Consider the following 26,117-nt stretch of genomic DNA (forward strand, 5'->3'; position numbering starts at 1 on the left):
CACGGTAGGCTATAGTCAGTAATAACGTAGGAAGAATATTATTAGAAAAAGCATTTTGACTATCTCGGATTATATGCATATTATTAGGTCTTTCAGGAGTTCCCACAGGAGGGAAAGTCGGACTTTTTTTTTACTTATAAATTTATTACGTAGATTATTTTATATACAGTACATATTGCGCTCTCGACTATATACAGCTATTTTTCAAGTCCGTTGGTTTCGTTATAATAGCGACAATCAGCACAAAATGTTACTCTTGAAAAGCTTCACCGTATTTTTACCTCAAATGAGAAATTTGCGGGCTCTCCTAAGTCACTTTCTGTTTATAACAATTCATAATCAATCTTTGTAGATAATAATAATAACAATTGGCATCACTGACCTAGTGCAAACGTCAATGCGATAGTTTGATGCTAGATGGCGCAGCAGTCGGTCAGTTGTAACCGGTTGTGTCTGTTGGTTGTAATGTGGAGTGTCACGCGGATAATAGGGTTTTGTGTTTGTTTGTGTTAATTCATATGTAGTGTGTCTGTAGTATCTCATAATGATCTCGTTCTAGATTTCTGTCACTTAAAAATATAATACTTACTTTGAATATGTGTGTCGGACCCTTAAAAAGACTCTGCCACTGGGGTCCACTAACAGCTCTGGGTAATAAGTGTTTTTTTTTTTCTTACGGAATACACTTTTATGTTACACCTTGTTCTTCGTATATGTATTTGAGTATATTTTGTGATTAAATCGTACGATTATTACTTTTGCCAAGTGTGCTATAATATGCCGACTTCACATGTTATCTCATTGAAGTACTTTTACGTATTGTATGTATAATCTGTTGAATACGGTGTAGCTATTATAAAAACATTAAGGTCATCATTCTGTATGTTAGAAGCTAAATAACTTGGCTTTCCTTTGTGGCAAGACGCTTTGGTGGAAAGTAATCATCTGTTATTATTTTGGAATTAATTTCCACAAATGGAAGTCTGAAATGAGAGTCTAAACGAAGAATTTGGTATAGTGTGCAAAATTGTAATCTGTTTAAATTCATGAAATAGATTTCCACATATCTTTATCCTTTATGTCATGTATTTACATTATACAGACTGAATGACTAGAACTTCTTCTCCAACCTATGAGATTACCCGTGTTCAAATAAAGTAATACACAATCATGAGAATACCATTGGTGTAACTAGAATGCTACTAAGCGTTAATTAATGAATAATGTAGATAACAGATTTGCATATAGTACTGTATATGATTGGCAAAAGTGTCATACTTGATTAATTTTCTAATGAAACTTGAATAGGTGTAAGCACCATCGCGGCATACAAGATATGTATGAAATTATTGCTACCTGTCAGATCTCAGAGATGTCACATACCTCAGAACTGTCTGTTTCAGACCTCGAGGCTGTTACAAATCTTGGGGCTCTGTCACAGACCTTGGCCTATCACTTATTAACCCCTCATCAAACCGTCTCTAACTTTGTCGCATGGCTGTCATATGTAAAGTGATGCTTACCATATGCAAGTTTTGGCCCATTTTGTTAAATTTGAAAGGTATGGTGAGGGCCGATAAGCTGATACAATAACAATAGGAGTTTTGTCAGGATCCGTCTGTGCTTATCTATTTAACAAATATTAGTAGTTTACAATATTTATCACATTTATTTATTTAGTTTTTTAACGTTTTCGGCTTGAGTAAGCCATCTTCAGAAAAAGTTTGTCTTCCTACCTCCAGCGTCTACAGGGATGTCTTCACAGTACACATGTTATTGATTCACCATATTCCAGTCAGATCTGGACATTACTACAGATGAACCAACCTATTTTAATCGCAACTACATCGCACATGTTTTTAATTTTAGTATTTAATTTAATAGCTTTTAATAACTTTTGATCATGGCTTATATAGCCCTTGTTTTTAATAAGTACAGTAATGTTTTAATCATTGTATATTCGCTCATCTCCATAGAGACTTATATTTTTTAACTGTTTCATTTATTTGTACTATTCACATATGTACCACTTTCATGTATATAGGCATAAAACTTTTTTCTGAAGATGGGTTACTCAAGCCGAAAACGTTAAAAAACTAAATAAATAAATGTGACAAATATTGTAAACTACTAATAGGCTATTTGTTAAATAGATAAGCACAGACGGATCCTGACAAAACTCCCATTTTCTTAAGCTTACATTTAAGAGTTTGTGCATTGTTAGTTCGGGACAGTGGAAGGGTATGGTACTGACTGTCTTAAAATTGTAATGGTAATAACTTGATTGTGATCTATATCTTCTTGAGGCTGTTTAGCCAGACATATCGCCCAACAAGCAATTTCGTAATCCACTGCCATAAATGAGGAGAAGTAAGAAGGAACTGTGACACGCAACACATTATGTAAATTAGGACTTTATGGCGGTTTTATTATTCATAACGGTACATTTCAAGGGAGTCTGTACACCGAATTTTGACAAAAAAAATTAAATTTTAGTTAGTTTAATAGGCCTATGTGTAAAATGATAGTAGGCCTATGATCTTATTTCTTTTAATTTTCAGTTTTTAGCCCTATCTTCAGCAAAAATATTATAGTAATTCTTAATGCAAAAAATGTTATCAATGAAAAAAAAAATTTTACCAACAGCTCGGTGGAATTTTAAATTTATTTAGCCGGTTGTATACATAAAAGTATGTTACATATGCTCTATTTTTTCTACATTCGTATCTTTTATCACTTCTGAGAAAAGTGTACCAAAAATTGAGGAATTTAACATTCTAAGATATGGAAACTTTTGACACCATTTTTATACACTTTCTTATTTTTGTGACAGTGGTGCACTTTTCTCAGAAAATAGCCTTATTGTACCCAGAAGGCTGAAATTGGTATGTAATATCAATGTGATGGCATTTTACACAGTAGGCTAAAAAAATTAAGATTATATCTGTCTCCAGCAAAAATAAAACATAATTTGTAGTAAATTCTCAATGCAAAAAATGGTAGAATTTCGTTATTATGGCTAAAAAAAAAACATGTTATCTGTAGTCTATACTAAGAGTTGTGACGTGTAAATCAAACAGCTTGGCCTACAATATTTTACTTGACACTTACTTTACATTGTTTGGACATTTAACAATGAAGTAGTACTATTCAATTGTAATTGATTGTCAATTAAAAATACACATGACATTTTACACAAGAAACAAAAGACAGACAAGACCTGTGTACAGAAGAAATTAATATTTGAGTTTTTATTTATTGAAATAAAAGAGCCTTATGAATTCGTTTTTTTTTTTTCTTTTTTTTTTTATATCGGCTTAAATGTTAATGAATTATTTATTTCACTCGTAACTTAAAGTTTGGAAATTATTCTTAATATCCAGGCCGCAACAATAGGAAATGTTGACCATTGCCTCCTATACACAGAGGGCCATTATGTCATTAAAATACGTATGGAATTTCCATTCATCCTATGATATTGACATTCAAGGAGGCAGTGGTCAATATTTCCTGTTGTTGTAATCTGGATATTATCAGTCCGCGAAGCTCAATATGTAGTAAATATGCAAACATTAGGTAGTTGCTCACCACTAGGATCGCTAATATCGCCTCATTACAGGCAATGCAAAATACTACCATCACAGTCTTTTGTTTCTAGCACCCTCAAAACTCAAGCTTCGTGACTGTATATAGTAGACTGTGATATTATTGAGAATAATTTCCAAATGCTCGAGTAAAATAAATAATTCCTACATATTTAGGCCAGCATTGGACTATAAAAACGTCAGAATTCACAAGGCTCTTCTTTTATTTCAATAACTGAATAAATATTAATTTCTTCTGCATATAGGCTGTCTTTCCCCCCCCCCCCCCTTCAAGTCCCTGTAAAACAGTCAGAAATTTCATGTATATTTTAATAACCCTCTGCATATGTACCAAAAATCATTTATTACTTAATTTTAACTACGTATTAAGTATAGTAAAGTTAATCTTCAGATGAATTCACAAAATGCATTTCACTTGTTTTTTATTACAGAACAGAAAAAACGCAACTTTGTGTTATTCTTTTGTTTTGTAATAAAAGCAGAGTAATTTAAAAAGCCACCTGCGAATTAATTTGACGATTAAATAATATGGTATTGTGGTTAAAGTAAGTCATGATTTTTCCCAACGTATCAAAATTGATTAGGTCACAATTAGGCACATGTCCCATCTTCAGTTATTTCATCTTCCCTGTCTTCGTTTTGCTCTTCTGCCCTCATTTCTTGCATTAGAATTTCTTTTCTTGATAGATGTTAATCTGATCTTGTTACATGTCTGGACCATTTTAATCATTGTGTTTTTATAAAAGTTATTATATCTGCCAGTCTCTACAGTTTGTAGAACTTTTGGTTGTACCTAATTTGCTACTTTCCACTTAACATTAACCGGCCCAAATGAATATGTAGTTCTCAATATTTTTATTTGAAAGACACTAATATTATCATCTGTCTTTGTTAGGATTCAGATTTCAGATTCGTTTGTTAGAACTGGTCTTATCAGTGTTAGGTATACAATATTATTATACAGTAGAGAGTCGATTATCCAAAACAATTGGGGATGAGGGGTGTTTGGATAACTGATTCTTCGGATAACCGATCATTTACGAAAACAAATTGTACTGGTGTCATAGGAGCAGTATGAAACAAAGAAACACTGATATTAAGCACAAAATTGTACATACAGTATATATTTTGTATCACATGTCTTACAAATAAAACAGGGAATTGACTAGCCTAGTTTGACAAGTTCAAAATGGCCATTAAAGTAGGCCTACAGTTTAGGAAAAGAAGTGCAAACTTTTTTTTTTTTGCTTCAGAGCTGAGACTCGTTTTTTTGCTGCTAAATCTCGCAAACAGAATTTATAAAACAGTTGTATTACCGGTTGTTCTGTATGGCTGTGAAACTTGGACTCTCACTTTGAGAGAGGAACAGAGATTGAGGGTTTTTGAGAATAAGGTTCTTAGGAAAATATTTGGGGCTAAGAGGGATGAAGTTACAGGAGAATGGAGAAAGTTACACAACACAGAGCTGCACGCATTATATCCTTCACCTGACATAATTAGGAACATTAAATCCAGACGTTTGAGATGGGCAGGGCATGTAGCACGTATGGGCGAATCCAGAAATGCATATAGAGTGTTAGTTGGGAGGCCAGAGGGGAAAAGACCTTTGGGGAGGCCGAGACGTAGATGGGAAGATAATATTAAAATGGATTTGAGGGAGGTGGGATATGATGATAGAGACTGGATTAATCTAGCTTAGGATAGGCACCAATGGCGGGCTTATGTGAGGGCAGCAATGAACCTCCGGGTTCCTTAAAAGCCAGTAAGTAAGTAAGTAAATCTCGCAAACAGCATTAGCGAAACTTCTACATGGCGTGCGTGCAAATTCAAATTTGCCGACTGGAAAGCTTTCGGTTAACCGATGTTTCTGTTGATCTGTATTCGGATAATCGATGCTGTACTGTATTTCTATATTGTTAGTAAGTTTGATTTTTATATTATTTTCTGAATAAATTCATTTCTTCTGAGGTATCATTGTTTGTGTTTACAATTGGTAACACTTCGAATACATCAAACTTGTAATCTCCAATGTAGTCTTAGTTGATAGAATCCTGTCCATATAAGGCCTATTTAATTTTATCTTTATTTTTCATTAACTCCATTTTCTTAGCAGCTAATTCAAGGGGATCGAAGATCTCCTCCAGAGCTGATCCAAGTTCTTGTTATAATGTCTAACTAGTTCACATATGCTACAAGTTAGACTTGCAGTAAATGGTTTCAATTTCGACCTCTCTAATTACCTTCTCAAATGCCAATTAAAAAGTAGCAAGGTAATGCATACCTTGAGATCATTTTTAACAACTGTTGTGTCTCATAAATCAACTTGAATTTTAACAGTTGTGTTCTGCAGACTGCTGTACTCAGGTTTGCCAAGTATCCTGTATTGTATGGGATGTCCCATATTTAAGACCAAAAACTCTGACCCTAAATGTACTCTACAGAATGCCAAAATCCCGTATTTATGGACACAGCGTCATAGCTGCCAACTTTTTATATATTTTCAGCAATGTTAACTAATGCCAAAAATGAAACGAAATATGAATGTTATTCATAGATTTGCGTATACTTTAAAATAAATAGTATTTAAAAATTAAATATAGTAATGAAAACTATTCTCAAGAAACTAGTTCGATTAATTAAAATGTCTCAGTGAAACTTACAGCAGAGTCTGTATAGGCCAGTTTCTATCTGATGCTTTTCCAATTCACTATGGGCTAAAGCAGGGAGATGCACTATCACCTTTACTTTTTAACTTCGCTCTAGGATATGCCATTAGGATAGTTAGGATAACACAGAGGGTTTGGAATTGAACGGGTTACATCAGCTTCTTGTCTATGCGGATGACGTGAATATGTTAGGAGAAAATCCACAAACGATTAGGGAAAACGCGGAAATTATACTTGAAGCAAGTGATGAGATAGGGTTGGAAGTAAATCCCGAAAAGACAAACTATATGATTATGTCTCGTGACCAGAATATTGTACGAAATGGAACTATAAAAGTTTGAGATTTATCCTTCGAAGAGGTGGAAAAATTCAAATATCTTGGAGCAACAGTAACAAATATAAATGACACTCGGGAGGAAATTAAACGCAGAATAAATATGGGAAATGCATGTTATTATTCGGTTGAGAAGCTTTTGTCATCTAGTCTGCTGTCAAAAAATCTGAAAGTTAGAATTTATAAAACAGTTATATTACCGGTTGTTCTGTATGGCTGTGAAACTTGGACTCTCACTTTGAGAGAGGAACAGAGATTGAGGGTTTGTGAGGATAAGGTTCTTAGGAAAATATTTGGGGCTAAGAGGTATGAAGTTACAGGAGAATGGAGAAAGTTACACAACGCAGAGCTGCACGCATTGTATTCTTCACCTGACATAATTAGGAACATTATATCCAGACGTTTGAGATGGGCAGGGCATGTAGCACGTATGGGCGAATCCAGAAATGCATATAGAGTGTTAGTTGGGAGGCCGGAGGGAAAAAGACCTTTGGGGAGGCCGAGACGTAGATGGGAAGATAATATTAAAATGGATTTGAGGGAGGTGGGATATGATGGTAGAGACTGGATTAATCTTGCTCAGGATAGGGATCAATGGCGGGCTTATGTGAGGGTGGCAATGAACCTTCGGGTTCCTTAAAAGCCAGTAAGTAAGTAAGTAATGAAAACTATAATGCTCTTTACCCTTGTTCATATATATACAGGGTAGAAGTGAAATAACCCTGCAGATTGAAAGGGGCGATAGGGTACACTTAAAGGAATAGAAAACCTATATTAGGCCCACATTTTGTAATTAAATGCTCAGTTAATTATAAAATTGAGTTGAAAGTTTCAGGAGTCTGGCAACATTGCAGCTAACACTGTAATCTTTCTTGTAGTAATAAAGAACGAACTCAGGTCTGTCTCTGTATGCGAGCCTCCCTCTCTCGCTACAACATTGCAATCTGTTCGCAACATTCAGTTAAAATATGAATTTTTTTTTTCTTGAGCTAAATGTTGAGACTGTTCCTTATTGGCATTCTGAAGACCTGGCAACCTTGGTTCTGTTATGGTAGCAGTGAAAGCATTTGTCACCAGTGATAGGACCTTCTACCCATTGTGATAACGAGAATCATCAAGGTCGCAGATACTAATGTTAAACAGTAAGATATCTTGTGAGCGTGGGGGTGAGTAGAATGAGGGGAGAAGACTGGTGTAGAGGAAATTTTCCATATGCAAGTACGTGTAAATATATGCAGTGAATATTTTCCATTACACGGACTTGTGGTGAAGCATTTCTGGGTGGATATCGCAGTTTTTATGGCTTTATCACTTTATTTATCAGCCACTACTTATCTTCCACTTGTGTCATCCTGTTCTTCCCCTTGTCGTGAGTCTAGAAGCTGTAGAACTACATTATTTTGTGATATTTTTGGGTCCAGTTTTCTGGTCATCTTCAGTAGAGTCATCCTGAGTATATATGAATTCATTTGGTTTTCATTTGATTCTAATTATAATCCATTTTTTTTGATAAGATGAAGTTAGTCATTATGTTCAAATAACTCGTTTCATATTCTTCTTGCTTTACAAGCTTCCCTTTAGACATCATTGCTTATTTTGTGCCATTCTCATTTTGAGTTTCCTGGCATATTCTTTTGCATTTTACACATTTTTGGAACATGAAAGAGAAAGGTGTTACTCTTCTCCCTTTACTACATTGTAAGTCAATAAATAGGCCTAAGTACTTTGTGGCGTACTAGTCCATAATTGTTCAATTTCTCCGTGGAGTATATGTAATACAGCCCATTATACCTTTATTGTTATCCAAATATTTAAACCCTATTTTACCTTTGGTATATTAGGGTTATATGTTACATGTGAAATACATCATGTAGAGATAATACACAATTTTAAAGAAGTAGTAGTAGGCATGAGTCATAGTTACAATATAAATACACTAATTAATAGACAGTAAACAATACTAAATACGTCATGCAATAATTACATTCAGTTAAAACGAAATTAAATAAAATTAGAAATTATAATCGAAGGTGTAGAGAGATTGCAAGAGCATTACTTAAATTTGTGATTTTATACATAATTTTAAGCAATAGTAAAGAGATAATTCACAGAATTGGTTTAGTTACAAATTAAACACCTACGGTCTTACTAATAAAAACTCTATATACAGATGTTTAACTGTCTTATACTTATACAATGAGTAGCTCGTTTATAAGTCGTGTGTAAATTCCTTACTAATAATCACTACATACGTCGTGTATAACAGTATAACTGTTACACAGCTACGTCATAGTTTCGTCATTACTTCGTTACGAAAGGTAATAGAATACCTGAGGTTCTCTACTGGATCCGGTAGAGCACTCTAATGTGGCGTGTTAAATATCGATAGTACAACTCTGGCTAATCGATTACCGCACTAAATTTTGGTCAAAGAGTACAAGCTACAGCAATATTATTCTAATAATTCTATGATCTTTGGTTTGTTCTTCTGTGGTTACAAGGTAAACATCATCATAAAATGGCAGTCGATACAAACAGCTGTTAAAGGGGCGGCCATTTTTTCGCTATATACAACGCTTAAACAAGGGGTTTCGTGTATATAACTACTGCAAAGCAATTCCCATTGTATAGTTATAGCCTGTTTATACGTCCATAGCTTATTCACGGTTTATTAGTAACGTTTTCTGTCTGAACTCTGCATAAGTCTCGTATAAAAACTATACACGGTTTATTAGTAAGACTGCTATTATATAGGTGGTTTGCGATACTAAAGAAATAAAAACAAAATTACTTACGGTTACAGACTATATACCTGTCATCAAATACTGAACAATAGTAAAATCTATAATACAAACATAGTTATTGTTGTTATTACTATTATTATGTCTCAAAGAGAGACACCTTGTTTTAGATAGTGCATTAGGATTTTATATCATCATTAATTTACATACACTTAATAGCTACAGTTTTGCGTGGATGTGGTGTATAAACTCTGTGAATTGTTTATAACAACATTTTTTCCTAAGTAAATGATAAAGGGGTAGTAATTTAAATTGCAGTCCAAGATATGATATCTTAAAAAGTGTCTTTTTCTTTCGAACACTGGACAGTGAAAAATCAAATGTTCAACAGTCTGATTGTCTTTGCATATGCACAGAGATTCTCCTGCACTTTTGATCCTAAATCTTTCAAATAGGAACCGAATTTTCCATGGCCGGTCATAAATTGAGTGAAAAGGACCCATTATACCTTTGCGGGCCTAAAAAGTCTTTTATAAGCCCTAGGGCCAAAAAAGAGTAGTTTGTTTACTTATATTTAATTTAATTTAATTTAATTTAATTTAATCTAATCTTTATTATTTCGTAGTTAATGCAAAATTAAACAATATTTGATTTTAGTATTATATCACTACTTTTCTGGCAATATTTTGTGTGTGTTATAGACTATGATTGTCTTTCTTCTTTCATAATTATTAATGCAAAATTAAATGATACTTGATTTAGTATTTAGTACTTTTTTGGCAATATTTTGTGTGGGTTATAGACTATAATTGTCTTTCTTCTTTTGTATGTCATGGGCTATGATTGTCTTTCTTCTTTCGTAATTAATGAAAAATTAAATAATACTTGATTTTAGTATTAGAATATTTTTTCGCATGGATATGTTCACGATATAGATATAATTGGCAGATCCTCTTCCGCAATGTCAGAATCTTTCCTTGCACTCGAAAGAAATGCCAAGAAAATGGGTTTATCTGTTAATGAAAAGAAAACTAAATACATGACATCTGACAATAGCTATTGTAATAGAACTGATGTAAAAATAGGAGGATATACCTTTGAATTAGTACACCAGTTCACTTACTTGGGGTCCATAGTCCAAATGAACAATGATGTTACGCAAGAAATCAAACAGCAGGTCAAGATGGCCAATAGATGTTATTTTGATCTGATTCAACATATGAAGAGTAACATATTATCAAGATCTGTGAAGGTCTCGCTATATAAGACCAGTACTACTGTATGCCTGTGAAACATGGACTATGAACAATAATAATGAACAAATTCTCCAGTGTTTTGAAAGAAAAATATTGCACAGAGTTTATGGCCCAGTGTGTGACAGGGGTGTGTGGAGGAAAAGGTATAACCAAGAATTGTATTCTCTTTATGAAGATGTGGAAGTCTCTAAATACATAATGTTAACCAGACTAAGATGGGCAGGACACCTGATAAGGAAGGAAGAGGTAGAGATCCCAAAGAGAGTAATGCTAACACAGCCGGATGGGACAAGAAGGAAAGGAAGGCCGAGATCAAGATGGATTGATGGAGTGGATGGTGATGCCAGAGCTCTTGGGGTGAGAAATTGGAGGATGGTAGCTTTGGATCGCGATGGCTGGAGACGAGTCCTTGAGGAAGCCAAGACTCAGCAACGAGTTGTACAGCTACTGATGATGATGATGATGATGATGATGATGATATTTTTTCGCATTGTTTTAAAACAGAATTTATTAAAATGGCTGCCATTCAGTATGCTAGTCGTGATAAATTAGTTGTTGTTTTCTAATGCCAGGCGTTTGACAATAAAGTCATTTGACCTCTTGCACTCCAATATTTTTCAAAGATATTGTGAATTTTATTAGTAACAACAATGTAATTTATTCGTCACAACAATAATTCCTTTCTACAATTCACCTTAAACGCTCTCGTCAACAATTGGATCTTCACTCAACACAGTATTCGTTATAGCACTCCACCGACGACAATGACAATTTACTTGGACTATTACGCACAACAATGAACTGTTAATCTTAACTAATATTTACAAAGCACTATTTACAAATCAGAACTACCAGTTCTCAGTTCACAGTTCTTCTATCTCAGTCACTCGAGTTCACGGTATCTCGAACCACAGACCTTCAGAGACAGTTTACTCTACTCGAACTCGGGTCCCTCCAACTGCGGTCCACTGCACTCGAACTCAGGTCCCTCCAACTGCGGTCCACTGCACTCGAACTCAGGCCTTCGGATGCTGACGCAGATGCGGACACACACTCGAGTCGAACTCCGGTTGGCTTGACTGGCTTGCTTGCTCTGGCTTACTCACTGACTGAATAACTGAAAACTCTGAAACTGCTGTCGTTCCTTCGCGACCGTAATTTATAACTACAGCGACGTAGCCTCGAAAATTCGCGAGTCTTCCACTTCGACGGATTTCTGGAATAGTCGGGAAGGTCGTTCCACATTCACTGCGTTAAGTAGCAGCTGCACGCCCAGCCTCGTCGCGTTGACGTAATACACCCTCTCTCTTCTCTCCACCGCGCGACGTCACTCAATGTTCCGTGGAGCCTGTGCGATCTGCTTTCTTGCGGGACGCTGGTCGTGAGTTCGAATCTCACGTCGCTGTCACAATATTATCATGACCAGCCACTGAAGCACAGATTTTGAGGTGTTCCGAATCCATTTCTTGGTTTGAGTGGCACAATGGGCAGATAGGGGACTGATATATTCCAATTCTATGCAGGTGTTTGGCCAAACAATCATGGCCTGGTGCCAATCTAAATGCAGCTACAGACGATTTTCGTGGTAAATCGGGAATTAACTGTGGATTTTGATGCAGAGAGTTCCATTTTTTCCCTTGGGATTGTGTTATCAAATTTTGTTTGTTGAAGTCTAAGTATGTAGATTTAATAAATCTTTTCACAGAGTAATACGTAGATTTAGTAACAGGTCTGTAAGTAGCAGTGCTGCCCTTCTTTGCTAAAGCATCCGCATTCTCGTTTCCCAGGATTCCACAATGGGATGGTATCCATTGGAATACAATTCTTTTATTGAGTGATATTAATTGAGAGAGAATTTTAGTTATTTCTGCTGTTTGAGATGAAGGTGTGTGTTTAGAGACTATTGATAGAATAGCTGCTTTGGAGTCTGATAATTTACTGCATTTTTTAATTTATTGATGTGGCATAGAAGATTCCTGAGACTTTCACTTATTGCAATGATTTCTCCATCAAAACTTGTTGTTCCATACCCAAGAGATCTATAAAGTGAGAAGAGACAGCACGTAACACCTGCACTGGCACCTTGTTCTCTGGAGATCAAGGATCCATCAGTGTATAAATGAAGCCAGTTTTGTGGAGGGTATCTAATATTAATTGTCTCTAAAGACAATTGTTTTAGTATTTCAGTATTTACTTCTGATTTCAGTATTTCTTCTGTTAAATTTAGATTATATTCCATATTTAATAGAGTTAAAGGGTTTAGTTTAATTTGTAGGTTTTCTTTTAAATTCAGGATATTGATTTTCTGTTTTAATTCTTGAACAGTGGATATGAAACTTTTTTGAGTTTTCAATCTACAGAGAGGACTGTATGAATGCCAATTGTTTCCTGGTAATCTAATAAGTTTTTCATATTGAATCAGTGCTTTTTCTTCTATTAAATTAGTAAGAGTGTGTTATGCAAAAGACTCGTCATTTGTCATCCATATGTTGGTAAATTTGTCACTTGTCACTTGTGTCTTTTATGCAATAGGCATAGTAATGGATTGTTTCTAACTTGTCATTCAAGTGCGTCTTTTTTGACCTTGTTTCCAGCAATAATCAAGAGTATCTCATTTATGACAGTCCACTGCAGCAACATGTGGTGGCCTCCTGCAGAGTCTATAGGAGGCCTGCTCAACTCCGCCATCTTCCTCGCTTTCAGTGGCCTTACATTGTATAACTTCATGAGCGCCATCTATGAAGGTCCAGGCTACTTACCTCCACAGTGGTCTCCTGTAAGAACCCAGTAATTTACAAAATTGAGTAACAAATCCGCTGTTGAGTGAGATGTGTGAATAAAGTGTATTCAGCTTATTTCTCTGTCTCATTTATGGCATTGCCCAGGCGCAACCAGAGGATGTTGTTTATCTTCAGTTTTGCAACACATGCCAAGATTACAAGGCCCCACGAGCACATCACTGTCGTAAATGTAAGTTACACTCACTGTGAAGCAGATATTCCTGTTTACACATGCATATTTTAATGTCAATTCACTTCACTAATAAAGGGGTCTTCCAATAAGAGTGTCACACTTTTAAAATGAAATAAATTGTATAAACAAAAAAGGGTTTGGAATTGAACGGGTTACATAAGCTGCTTGTCTATGCGGATGAAGTGAATATGTTAGGAGAAAATCCACAAACGATTAGGGAAAACACGGGAATTTTACTGGAAGCAAGTAAAGAGATAGGTTGGAAGTAAATCCCAAAAAGACAAAGTATATGATTATGTCTCGTGACGAGAATATTGTACGAAATGGAAATATAAAAATTGGAAATTTATCTTTTGAAGAGGTGGAGAAGTTCAAATATCTTGGAGCAACAGTAACAAATATAAATGATACTCGGGAGGAAATTAAACACAGAATAAATATGGGAAATGCCTGTTATTATTCGGTTGAGAAGCTTTTATCATCCAGTCTGCTGTCAAAAAATCTGAAAGTTAGAATTTATAAAACAGTTATATTACCGGTTGTTCTTTACGGTTGTGAAACTTGGACTCTAACTTTGAGAGAGGAACAGAGATTGAGGGTGTTTGAGAATAAGGTGCTTAGGAAAATATTTGGGGCTAAGAGGGATGAAGTTACAGGAGAATGGAGAAAGTTACACAACACAGAACTGCACACATTGTATTCTTCACGTGATAATTAGGAACATTAAATTCAGACGTTTGAGATGGGCAGGGAATGTAACACGTATGGGTGAATCCAGAAATGCATATAGAGTGTTAGTTGGGAGGCCGGAGGGAAAAAGACCTTTAGGGAGCCCGAGACGTAGATGGGAAGCTAATATTGAAATGGATTTGAGGGCGGTGGGATATTATGATAGAGACTGGATTAATCTTGCTCACGATAGGGACCAATGGCGAGCTTATGTGAGGGTGGCAATGAACCTCCGGGTTCCTTAAAAGCCAGTAAGTAAGTAAACAAAAGAGGTTTATTTATTTAATTACTAATATTTTGAAGCACACTTAATGCCATTACGTATGGAAGAGAACGTCAGTTAAATGGCCACCACGGCTTTGTTGGGTTACGCATATACGGGTCTTCCAATTGTCAATAACAGACAAACATACACCAGGCTCAATTTCACGAATAACGCACGTGATATTGTTCCTTGGGTCATTAACTGTTTCTGGCTTGTTGGCATAAACCCGTGATTTAATATAACCCCATAAGAAGTAATCCAGCAGCATTAAAACACATGATTTCAAGTGCCAGGTAACATTACCACCACATGAAATGAAGAAGCCTCTGAACTTGTCCCTCAAAAGGTCGTGAACAATATGACACGTGGCGCCATCTTGCTGAAACGAGATGTTTCTGAGAGCCATACCTTCCAATTGAGGCCAAAATAATCCCTTATCATAGCCCGGTATCTTACACACACTGTACACTTCACGGAATGCTTGGCAAATGGATGATTTTTTTTTAATAATAAATTTTAATGATTTCTACATGTTGTGGAATGGTGTAACATTCCATGATTATTTGTCAACAACAACTGTAACCATGGGAAAAATATGACTGCTATAGCTTCATAAACATGGCAGCTGTTACATGTTAAAAGTAGGACACTCTTATTGGAAGACCCTTTACAATCGTTTTCTATTGCATGGCTATTAAGTGGTTTTAGGAAAGGAATAATTCAGCTTTAGGCAACTAAACTAGACTTCAGAAGTATTACATTAGGCTCTGAAAATTACAGTAGGACCAAAAGTAAATTCGTGAACTAAATTACATAAAATACAATAAATGTTGTAACTAAAAACAAAGGCTATAAATTCAGTGTCATTTTACTTCAGATTTGCAGTAAGTACTATGCTATGACTTGTATATTGTTTTGTGTCCCTCAGTGTTTTGTTTATTGGAGTGATGTATTGTGATACATTTTGTGAACAGGCCTTGAAGAGGTTAAATGATATACTGAATAAAATGTATATGCTGCCATTTAAAGAAAATGAAGTCATTACTCATGTATTTCCATTATGAACAAGATTACAAGAAAGATAATAGCCTATCTCCTACACTTAGTATTAATTCCCTGTTGTACTTAAACAATTTTTCATTTGGTGCCTGAGCAAAAAATTATTTTGGATGAGCAAGATAAATGGAACACTATGTGTAAGTTATGTGTATGTTTTTGAGTTGCAGTGCAGTGGCGGCTGATTGACTGAGGCAAGTGAGGCCGGGCCTCAGTCACTTGGCTTAACTGAAATCAAATTTTGTGTTTTTATATAATGTATTAGTTATTTGAATGAAATATATATCACTGTAGAAGCATTTGAAAACTTTGTGATGTATACAGACCTGTTTTGCAGTAAAATTTGTTCCTGAGGCCAGAATCGCTCGTGTCGGGTCTGGCTTGTGATGTATATAGACCTGTTTTGCAGTAAAATTTGCTCCTGAGGCCAGGATCGCTCGTGCGGGTCTGGCTTGTGATGTATATAGACCTGTTTTGCAGTAAAATTTGCTCCTGAGGCCAGAATCGCTCGTGTCGGGTCTGGCTTGTGATGTATATAGACCTGTTTTGCAGTAAAATTTGCTCCTGAGGCCAGGATCGCTCATGTCGGGTCTGGCTTCTGAATTTCCTGTATTTTCACGGGCTTTGAGCGTGCGCTTAAAACGTTGTAGCTGAGGCATAATTCGTCTAGCCTCGTGGCCTGGTCAGGTTTCACTCCTCACATCCATGGGCCGGCCTCAAGGGTAGAGTGGGGTGGGAATAGCAGTGGTGACTTGTCTTCCTAAATAGACCATAAATAACACAAATTCCAGCTCTTTGGCAGGCAGAGACCCACACTATTCCCTCCCCTTATGTCTTAGTTTATGACTTAAGCGAGGGTGTTATACTATTGTACTTCGTAGTACATTAGTGAATCTGGGCCAATGTTGTTATGTGTTTCGGGAAAATATAAACAGAAACAAATGCGAGAAATAATGCTGGTGTAGTTAATTCATTGTTAGAGCATCCTTTTTCGAGAAGAAATAATACTGAAAGAAAGGAAGTTTTAAATAAAGCGAGAGTCTACCGAGATACCTACGACATCGCTGACAATTTTTCTGACAGATAATCTTAAAACGCGAGTTTCTATTGCATCCTGGTATGGGCAACATAAATGATTAAGTGGTAATGTGGTGTAAAATAAACTTCTCAGTTGGCCTTGTTCGTTGCTGTTAAGGGAAAAAAAAATAAAAAGAAAAGAAAGAAAGGGGATTTTCAACATATAATGTGGGTTGCTTCATCCACTGAAACAATCACTGAAACTCACAGCATAACAGCTTATTTGGTGAGTGAAATTATTATTTTTCATCAATAGTAGGCTAATAATAATAATAATACAGTAATAATGATATTAATAATACAATAATAATTAATATCATAAATAAACATTTCCTATCGGAGGCACTTAAACTAGTTGCATCTGGCCTCACCGAGGATTTCGATCACCAGCCGCTACTGTTACAATGTAAGAAATGTTCACTCTTAACTCCCTCTCTAGAATGGCATAAGGTAAATTAACTATTAATCTTGTAACTTTCATGGTAGGCTATATACAGGTACAGAGAAAACACTACAAGAATTGCATTTTATAAAATAACCTTTCATGTATATGTATATATGTAAATACTATATATTTAATGCAAGAAATATTATCAGGTTGGTAATTCTGTGTGTTACAAATAACATTAGAAAATGGTGCTGAATTATTATTTGTTTCATGAGTTAAAGTGACCTTCCCGCCAATATTTTGAGAGAACAGTACATGGGTCGCTTTTGCAGAGAAGCCTACTACAGGACGTTTCACTAATATGTATTGTAGAAAATGCCACAATTATGTGATATATATAGATCAGAAATGGCAATAGGCGCTCATATAAGAAATTGCACACAGAAGTCAGTAGTAGTCCATCACTTGCTCGTAAGCGCTCCTTTGACACCTGATGAGGGGAAGACTATTGAGCAAGCCTGATCATGTAAGGAGAGAAGCTTAAATCTTCAACAAACCGACTGAAGGGTGACATTTCTTTTTAGGAACCCTTCATTTTTATTGTGACCATTAAGGACAGATACTGAAATTTTTAAAGTTTATGTGCTTAAAATGTTAATTACAGTCCATCTCTTCCTTTCAAAAATATTTTGTCTGTTTTAATGTCTGCATGTTGTAGACTAGTTTTCAAATGTGAACACAAGCTTGTCTACATAGATATTGCCAACGTTTCTGAGCAGATTGAGGAGCTTCCAGACATGTTATGGTTTGCCCATGCAATTCGCTAAATGGCCAGCTTTAAGCAGATCTGTCTGCACAGTTCAAACTTCCATGCACATACGCACACTACCAATTAAATTATATTAGGTCTGGTTACATTATATTCATTTGATCAGGTCTGTTTACAACTTATTTTCATTCTTTTATAATAAATGTGAGGGAACTTGCCACCATTTCACAATGATGAAATGCCCCATTTTGTTCCTTGACATTAACGTGCATAATTCATATGAGGCATCTAGTATCAGATGGCCAAATCACAAAATTTAAGAAAATGAGTTTTAATTATAAACTGAAAGTAGTAGTGTATCTCTATCTGGTGAAACAAGAATTTGCTACAAAATTGGCCAAGTCACTCAACCAGTGAATTCAAAACCAGCCAAGTCAAGGAGTGACTTAATGTCATCTGCTACGACGTTTTTGTTTTGAATCCTATATTGCAGTATTATGCAACAATGTTGCCAAGTCAGTAGACAACATATTTGCCTATTCTTGAAATTCTTATATTTCATTTTTGCGATGTTGGCAACAAAAATTCTGAAGTTTTGCATTGTCGACAACACAACTTCCGGAGTTTTGCATTCATTATCTGGAGACGAGATTTATTATGTACGAAGAATCTTTCATTGCAGTCACCAAAACAAGCCGACTGGCACGACCTCAGAGGACACTCATCTTACCTGCTTTCTCTCCGTGGTTATCCTCAGATGCAATGATTAATTTTGAGGTATTTTGCAGGAAAATTTAACTACAGATCTACTTGTTTTTCCTTGTCGATGGAATTGGTTATGATGAGATGAGGACGAGGATTTGCCGTAGATTACCTGACATTCGCCTTACTATTGGGGAAAAACTAGAAAAAACCCAAACAGGTAATCAGTCCAAGCAGGAATCGAACCCACGGCCAAGCGCAGCTTCAAATCAGTAGACATGGGTCTCTGTCGACTGAGGATGCCGGTGGCTGATTTAGCCTTTTTCAGAAAATGTATAAATAAAAAAAAAACAGTAAAATTGCAACAAATTCAGTCAAGTCAGAATTAAAAACAAGTGAAAAACGTGTATAAACTACGAAATATATTTTAAATGTGAAGGGTAATTAAATGTGTAACAATGAACAAACAACTTTTTTAATCATCTCTGGAGGTTTCTGCAGCGAATAGGGATTATGAAGAATGGTCACTGAGCGAATCTTCCTGTGTTTTGTTTCTCTGTGTGCCGGCGTTTAGTTCCACTTTCAAGTGCTAGAGATTAGTGTAATCGAGCATAGGCTAAGATAATAATTGAGTATAGAGTTGAGACACAGGATCCAAACATCGCCTACCTTATTGCATAATCCAGTAACGCTTTGCTTCAAATAAATTCAAGTTAACAGCTTTTCCGTATTTCTCAGTGGCAAACTAGTTGTAATAATAATTTTTTTTATATTTCAAATATAATAAATTATAAAATAATATAATACATTATAAAATTAAGTATCGAATTCGTTTAATATTTGTATATAGGTATATGGTTTTACTTCTCATAAGAGTTTTGTTTTTCCATTTTCAGTGCTATCAAATCATATATTTTAATTGTTGTTGGTGTCAACATCTCAACTATCATTATAAAGGAACTCTAGAGTCTACACATTACAGTTAATGACGGATTTATTATTTTATGGATCCAATTTATTTTATTTGAGTACATAATGTACCTAGATGTATTAATTATATGTGTTATATTTCCGCTGTGCCGACTGCTAGCTGGTGTGATGTCAGCGCCAACTCTAGGGAGAAAGCAGAATCTCGCGCTCTAGCTGGCTTGAAGGTCATTGAAATCAGTCCGGCTACATCAAAGGTACCGACGCGAAGTGTCCATACTTAATTACCTGTACGCTGGTTTCTGCTTGATACTGACAAATTTGCCTTCAATGACATGGCCGGTTTTGATACTAGATGCCTCATATAATAGTGTAGTTTGCTCTGTAGGATCTTGCCACTTCACATTATGTCTGGTCGAAAGCTGGAATAAAATAGTGGTTTGCTAGAGTTTTTATTTTGTATTTCGTCAGTTTTCTGTATTTCATTCCAGTGACATTACTGAAATAGAATGTTAATGAGAGATTATGCCTGGTTTCTAGATATGTCCTTAACACAAAGACGCAAATTGTTCATCTAGAATGCTGAGGTTCAAAACTCTTGAGTCTTGAGATAAGAAATGGTGTGGAGAGGTTCTATCAAGAGTACTTACACATTTTTTTTATCGCCACTCCAATAGATATTCATTCAAATTCAAATTTATTTACAATTTACATTTGAAAATGAATACATATGAATAGATATCCGAAATGAGCATATCCTCGTGCTTGGGTACAGTCCAGTAGTCTACATAAATTTTATAGAGATCAAATAATAATGCTGATGATAGAAATAATAGTGACAATAATAATAATAATAATAATAATAATAATAATAATAATAATAATAATAAAAATAGAATAATCGTGACGGAGATGATACAAAGATAGTAATACAAAATAATTCATTATTATTAATAATAATAATAATAATAATAATATCTGTGATAAAACAAAAATAATAATAAAATAAATACTAAGACGGATAAAATAAAATATAAAACCACTAGCGAGAGTTAACACAACTTAAATATGCATATAATAACCGGAAAAAAATGAACTCGAAAAATCAACAGAAAAGTTCGTTGTATCGCAGACGACAGCAACAGCCGTATTGACATTGTGTTGTGCATTAATGGTAGTAGGGGGGAGCCGAAAGTCTACGTAACTGTCGTTCTCTTCGAATCTTCTCGTACAGTCATGGGAAGTTAATGCTGCAAAAATAAAATGTCTACAAGTCAACTGTTCATTATTACCAGGATAAATACAAATAATACTAAATATATTAATCCAGTTTCAGTTATAGATCTCCCCTTTTGTGCAAGAGGTATCATATCAAAATATTTTATGAATGGCGGGGAAAATATAAATTTCAAGAACTCTCTAGTGACAAGTACAATCAAGTGTATCTGTGGCGATGCTAAGAATTCATTTATTGGAGATATACACTGTTAGATCCCAGATTCAGGAATTTAAAACTAGCTGAGGACTATCGTCTTTTAAGTGTGATGAAAAATCGCAATGTGGTTTCTTTCAGAAGGAAAGCTATGTGATTCATGCTGTAGATACTGACTAAAAAAATATAATAAACTTTTTATGATACATTAAACATGTTATCTCTAACTTGTATGTTATCTTTATTTATTTTATGCCATCTACAGTATAAAAACTACTGAACTAAATGTTTACAGGTAAAAGATGTGTGCTAAAAATGGATCACCATTGTCCATGGATCAACAATTGTGTGGGGCATTACAATCATGCCCATTTTACTGCATTTCTGTTCTGGGCAGTATGTGGCTGTCTACAAGCCAGCATAGTGCTCTCCTGCTCTCTTTATAGAGCCCTTAACAGGGTAAGATTTCAGTTACGGAGTTTTTCTCAATTATTTTATTTGATTAAGAATAGAGAAAGCACAGGGCATTAGAGCACGTAGGAGGGTAGAGATCTGGCTAAGCAAGAGGTTAGATTAGCACCACTTCCATTGGTCCAATTATAAAATAGATTGATACAGTGTGGAAATAGTGAAACTGTTATAACTAAATAAATATTTTAAGCTGTTACGCTTACCATCTCCATTTCATAGAAGATATTGAAAATGTTTACCATGAAGCTAAAAGCAAACTTCATCGTTTATGTATTTCTTTTATGCTCGACCATGCCGAAATGTAGTAATTATACACCTGGTAGCAGCCCTTTAATGGACCTCATTAAAGTACACCTATTCATTAATGTTCAGGTGTTCCACCAATCTATTCATTGATACGTCACGGAGGCTGGAAATTCAATACTGTTGCAGAAGGTTATGTTGAAGAATCAATCCAAAATAAAATTGAACTCTCAAATACAATATTAAACTCAGTCGAAAAACACAACACACAAATTAACATCAATTCACCATCATCTTCCAGCCTTTCACAAAGCACATTCTCGCAAATTCATTTCACCAATTGCACAATAAATCACCTATATTTGAAATAAAGTCAGTTCTGTTACTATAATAATTAGCGTTAATTGTAAATAATATTCAAATAAATTCAATTTGTCATCTCGTTTTTCAATGTCTAAATCAATTTCAAGGTTATATCAAGATTGTTTATTTTACTCTCTAGATTATATCAAGGTCAATGAACATCTGTTTCTCAGAAAAAAATCAATACTTTCGCATCTGCGCACATCTCACAATTTACGAGGTATTGCACAAGGTCAGTTCCACTCCTCAGTCAGATAAGAATAACATGAATACTTATGAATAATTTCAAGTTAGAAATATGGTCGAGCATAAAAAGTCGTATGAAACTTGACTATAATGGTAATTAAGACGCTCGTATGAAAATTATGAAACTCGCACTCATTTCATAAACATACTCGCATCTTAATTACTACCATTATAGGCTCGTTGCATAATTTACTATTATATCGTAATTCAGGATCAAATTTCAGCACATTTAAAGGACAAAACTAAAATTCTTTCAATCATTTGTTGTTATAATACACTGCTCTCTTAAACTGACCAAGCATATTGGGAATTAAATCAAAGGCTTTCCCAAAACACGCTGTGAAATGTGTCTTATAAAACAGCTTTTATCTCGAAAAGGAGGCAAAATCGAGCAAAACTGTATTAAACTTTTTTGTTTGAAATATTTCAAAGAATAACCCCCTGAAATTAATAACATTACTTACGATTTGCCCTGTATATTACATAGTTTCAAATAATTCGATAAAATAAGAATGAATGGCACCAGATTAAAGGCCATTTCCTGAGAACTAAGGTGAATGGAAACTGCTTCGTGATAGCTACAGACCGTTCGCCTACGGTTGGGGCCAGGAAAGTGGCCTGCCTGCAGTGTCGCTTGCGGGATTCGTCTATCCATAAGCTTCCGCTTTCTATACTATACTCTGTAGGATTTTAATTTTAAAAGCTTAGCAGCAGTAAAGACTGATGTTTTTGAAACACTAACTTCCTGTGAAACACTTCTTAGAGATTTATTAGGAGAGCGTGTAAATGATGCATTGATTTCATCAATTTCTTCTCCCATCAATACTCTTCGTTTTCACTTAGGAATTGTAGCATTTATCGACCCTGTTGTCCTTAATTTGTTAACAAGACGTCTAACAGTTTCTCTACCCTGAATTGGAGCACCCGGATATTTAATCTGAGACGATTCTGACCGGCGTCGGAGTTGTATCCGGTGTGGCTTAGTGGATAAAGCATCATCACGTAGAGCTGAAAACCCGGGTTCAGATCCCGGCGCCGGAGAGAATTTTTCTCCGTTCCATTACTCTTTCATCACTTCAAATTGCCTACGCACCTCTCTACATGACTCTGTTTTCACATATGCATCATACATAAAAACTCTGTTCAAGCGTGAATTTTGCGTTTTGCATTGTTAACAAATTTTACACACACGCTGAATATTTAAGCACCTGTGTCAAGGAACTGCACTGTACGTGTTAAATACTGCAACATCTGGCTCACAACTGATAACTTGTCGACCTTGATGTCCTTGATTGTCGAGCGTGTCTCAACAACTGCGCGCACAAAGCGGCGTATCAGTACATGCCGCTTTCCTGGCCTCACCCGTAGGCGAACGTTCTGTATATCTCAGCCTAATTCAGAAAGTAATTTGTGTATGTTGAGGAGGGGGGGGGGGCTAGCACCTCCTACACTCCTCGCTTGAGGCTGATGTTCTTAAACCCTCACTGGCACATAATAAAAGTAAAAAAAAGCACTAAAACCAAATTAAAGACACAGGGACAAGAAGTAGTACTTTCAGTGAGGTTAAGTTAGTGGAGAAACTATTTATGTGCTGTGTTCAGCTTCTTATATATATTGCCGAATTATGACAGCTAATAAAGCAAAAGGTAGTTCTCTCTCTCTCTCTCCCTTTTTTTTTCACTAGCAGTTTGGCATGTGTATGTATAGATTTTGTTCAGAAAAGTCTATATTTCAGCGAGGAACGTTTATTTTTTGTCGACAACTTCATCAGAGTCGTGATTTTCATACTGTAAACTGTTGTTGCAGGTCTGGTACCTTTATTACGGAGATGGCACTGAACCAATAGTGGTGTTGTCGGTGTACTCGTTAGTGTTCTGTGTGTTCTGTTTGGGACTGTCCATCGGAGTTGTGCTGGCTGTCGGCATGCTTCTGTACTTCCAGGTGAGCCAGCGTATAGTAACACATTTCACGAAGGTTAAATGCAGGGGCGAATGCTAGTCACAAAAGTTAAACTTGCTCTTTTATTCATAGGGGAAGATGGGAGGATATAATAATTCATAATTAATAAAAATAATCAGACCCACATAAATAATTTATTTTATAATTATGAAATCATTATGAGTCATGGATCATATTCGCTTATCAGATGTAGAAGTTCGATATAATATAACAAACATGGCCAACAAAACAGTTTATTTAGTTTTTTCGACCCTGCCAGCCAATGCACATTGTTGTATTGAGTTGCACTGAACGAGCGCACATATTCTCTATAATGTCTGTCTTCTCTTGAATAGTCCTTCGGGAAAATGGATTTAATAATAAGGTTTCAATGACACACAATTCCGAACTCATTGCAATTCTTCAAATTAATGTTTAAGAATTAATAATACATGCAGCAGCTAACACATGCATTCCGCTCATACAATTACATTGTACTTGCAAAATCACAGCACATTCCCGCTGTCAATACTGGTCTTGTAACGTTAAATAGTCGTTGGTGTAGCTCTCGGACCAGAGCTTCAAACAACACATAACAGAAGCATGTGCGCCTAGGACGGACTAAGGAGGAAAGCACTTGCGCGCGCATCATATTCTCGCTATTTCTACGTCTTTCCTGTAGCTCCAAGAAACGAGCAAGCGTTGCGATACTTGCGGTGTGCAACCTGCGGATGGTATTACGCCTATACAACGTTCCAAAAATCAAAATAAATTTTAATATACGTAATCCCATTTTGAGAAATACACATTCTACGAAAATATTGGGCTTGCGCAGCAAGCATAGCATGCCCTGGGAAATCGCCCCTGGTTAAATGTAAACCTAAATTGCTTAATAGCTTAATGCTACAACATTAGTGCAACTAAATTAGATGTACATATCAGCCAGAACCTCAATCAGAGGATATTTACATTGACATGTATATTTATTTTAAATTTATGTTTATAGTTGCGGTCCATTGTAAGAAACCAGACTGGCATTGAAGACTGGATTGTTGAAAAGGCACACAATCGCCGTGATCCTGGAGATCCTAAGTTTGTGTATCCTTACAATCTTGGATGGAAAAACAATTTAAAACAGGTAATTAACTTTTACTTTGTATATTTGTTAACCTGCAACTAGTTTCAAACTTACCAATTAATGAGTTAATTTTCCTGTTTGATAGCCTGTACAGCAATGATGCAATCGTAACTTCTAACTTCTTCGAGTTTAGCTGAAGTTATGATTAGCATTCCTTCAGTTCTATGGAATCTGTACAACTTACAACAGACTGATTAATACTAATACTTATATGGAACAGAACAATGAAAAATCGCTTGTACTCTTATAAGTATGGGCTATTCCATATGAAATTGATCAGTAAAAAGCCTCGCATTTTTTTTATACTCTGATTTTTTCCCTATTTATAGAAGGTGCTGAGGAGAGTGCATTTGCAAAAATATACTATCGAAAGTCAAACGGTTTTCGTATGGTTGAGCGACAAATTTAGCATATTTTAGAAAAACAAGCCTCTTTCAGCGCTTAGAACACTGGAACCATTTACTGCAGAACATTGAACGAGAGCTCATTTTGAAGCTGACATTTAGTAGGTTATGTTAAGAAGTAATCCTTATTTTTATTCTATACACAGACACAGATAATCTGATTTTACTTACTTTTAGGCTTTTTGCTCATTTGTAAAAATGTAAAAAAAATATTGAGAAAAAACCTTGCATTATTAAGAGGGATTCGGCATTGTTTGCTTAGCGGTACGGCAATAAGTTTCGAGGGTATTAAATAGATTATTTTCACACGCCTGGACTTGAACAGCACAGTACCGCATGCACTGGCCGAGAGATGATGATGATAAGCAAGCGTTGGGCGTCATTCTACTCCTGT

General features: G+C 35.5%; 1 protein-coding gene across 2 annotated transcripts in view; it reads left to right on the forward strand.

Annotated features, from left to right (window-relative positions):
• Positions 1-420: 420 nt before the first annotated feature.
• LOC138692646 (palmitoyltransferase ZDHHC6) overlaps positions 421-26,117 on the forward strand; it is a 34,633-nt gene continuing 8,936 nt past the window's right edge. The window contains exons 1-6 of one of the 2 annotated variants that reach the window (XM_069815729.1): positions 421-651; positions 13,197-13,378; positions 13,488-13,572; positions 21,216-21,379; positions 24,050-24,184; positions 25,188-25,319. In XM_069815729.1, coding sequence (XP_069671830.1) covers positions 597-651; positions 13,197-13,378; positions 13,488-13,572; positions 21,216-21,379; positions 24,050-24,184; positions 25,188-25,319 — 753 coding nt within the window. In that variant the 5' untranslated portion in view covers positions 421-596. Of the gene's footprint in view, positions 652-13,196; positions 13,379-13,453; positions 13,573-21,215; positions 21,380-24,049; positions 24,185-25,187; positions 25,320-26,117 lie in introns of those variants that run through there. The other variant, XM_069815730.1, reaches the window with a different exon arrangement.

Source organism: Periplaneta americana, chromosome 17 (genome assembly GCF_040183065.1).
Source record: "Periplaneta americana isolate PAMFEO1 chromosome 17, P.americana_PAMFEO1_priV1, whole genome shotgun sequence".
Taxonomy (NCBI): domain Eukaryota; kingdom Metazoa; phylum Arthropoda; class Insecta; order Blattodea; family Blattidae; genus Periplaneta; species Periplaneta americana.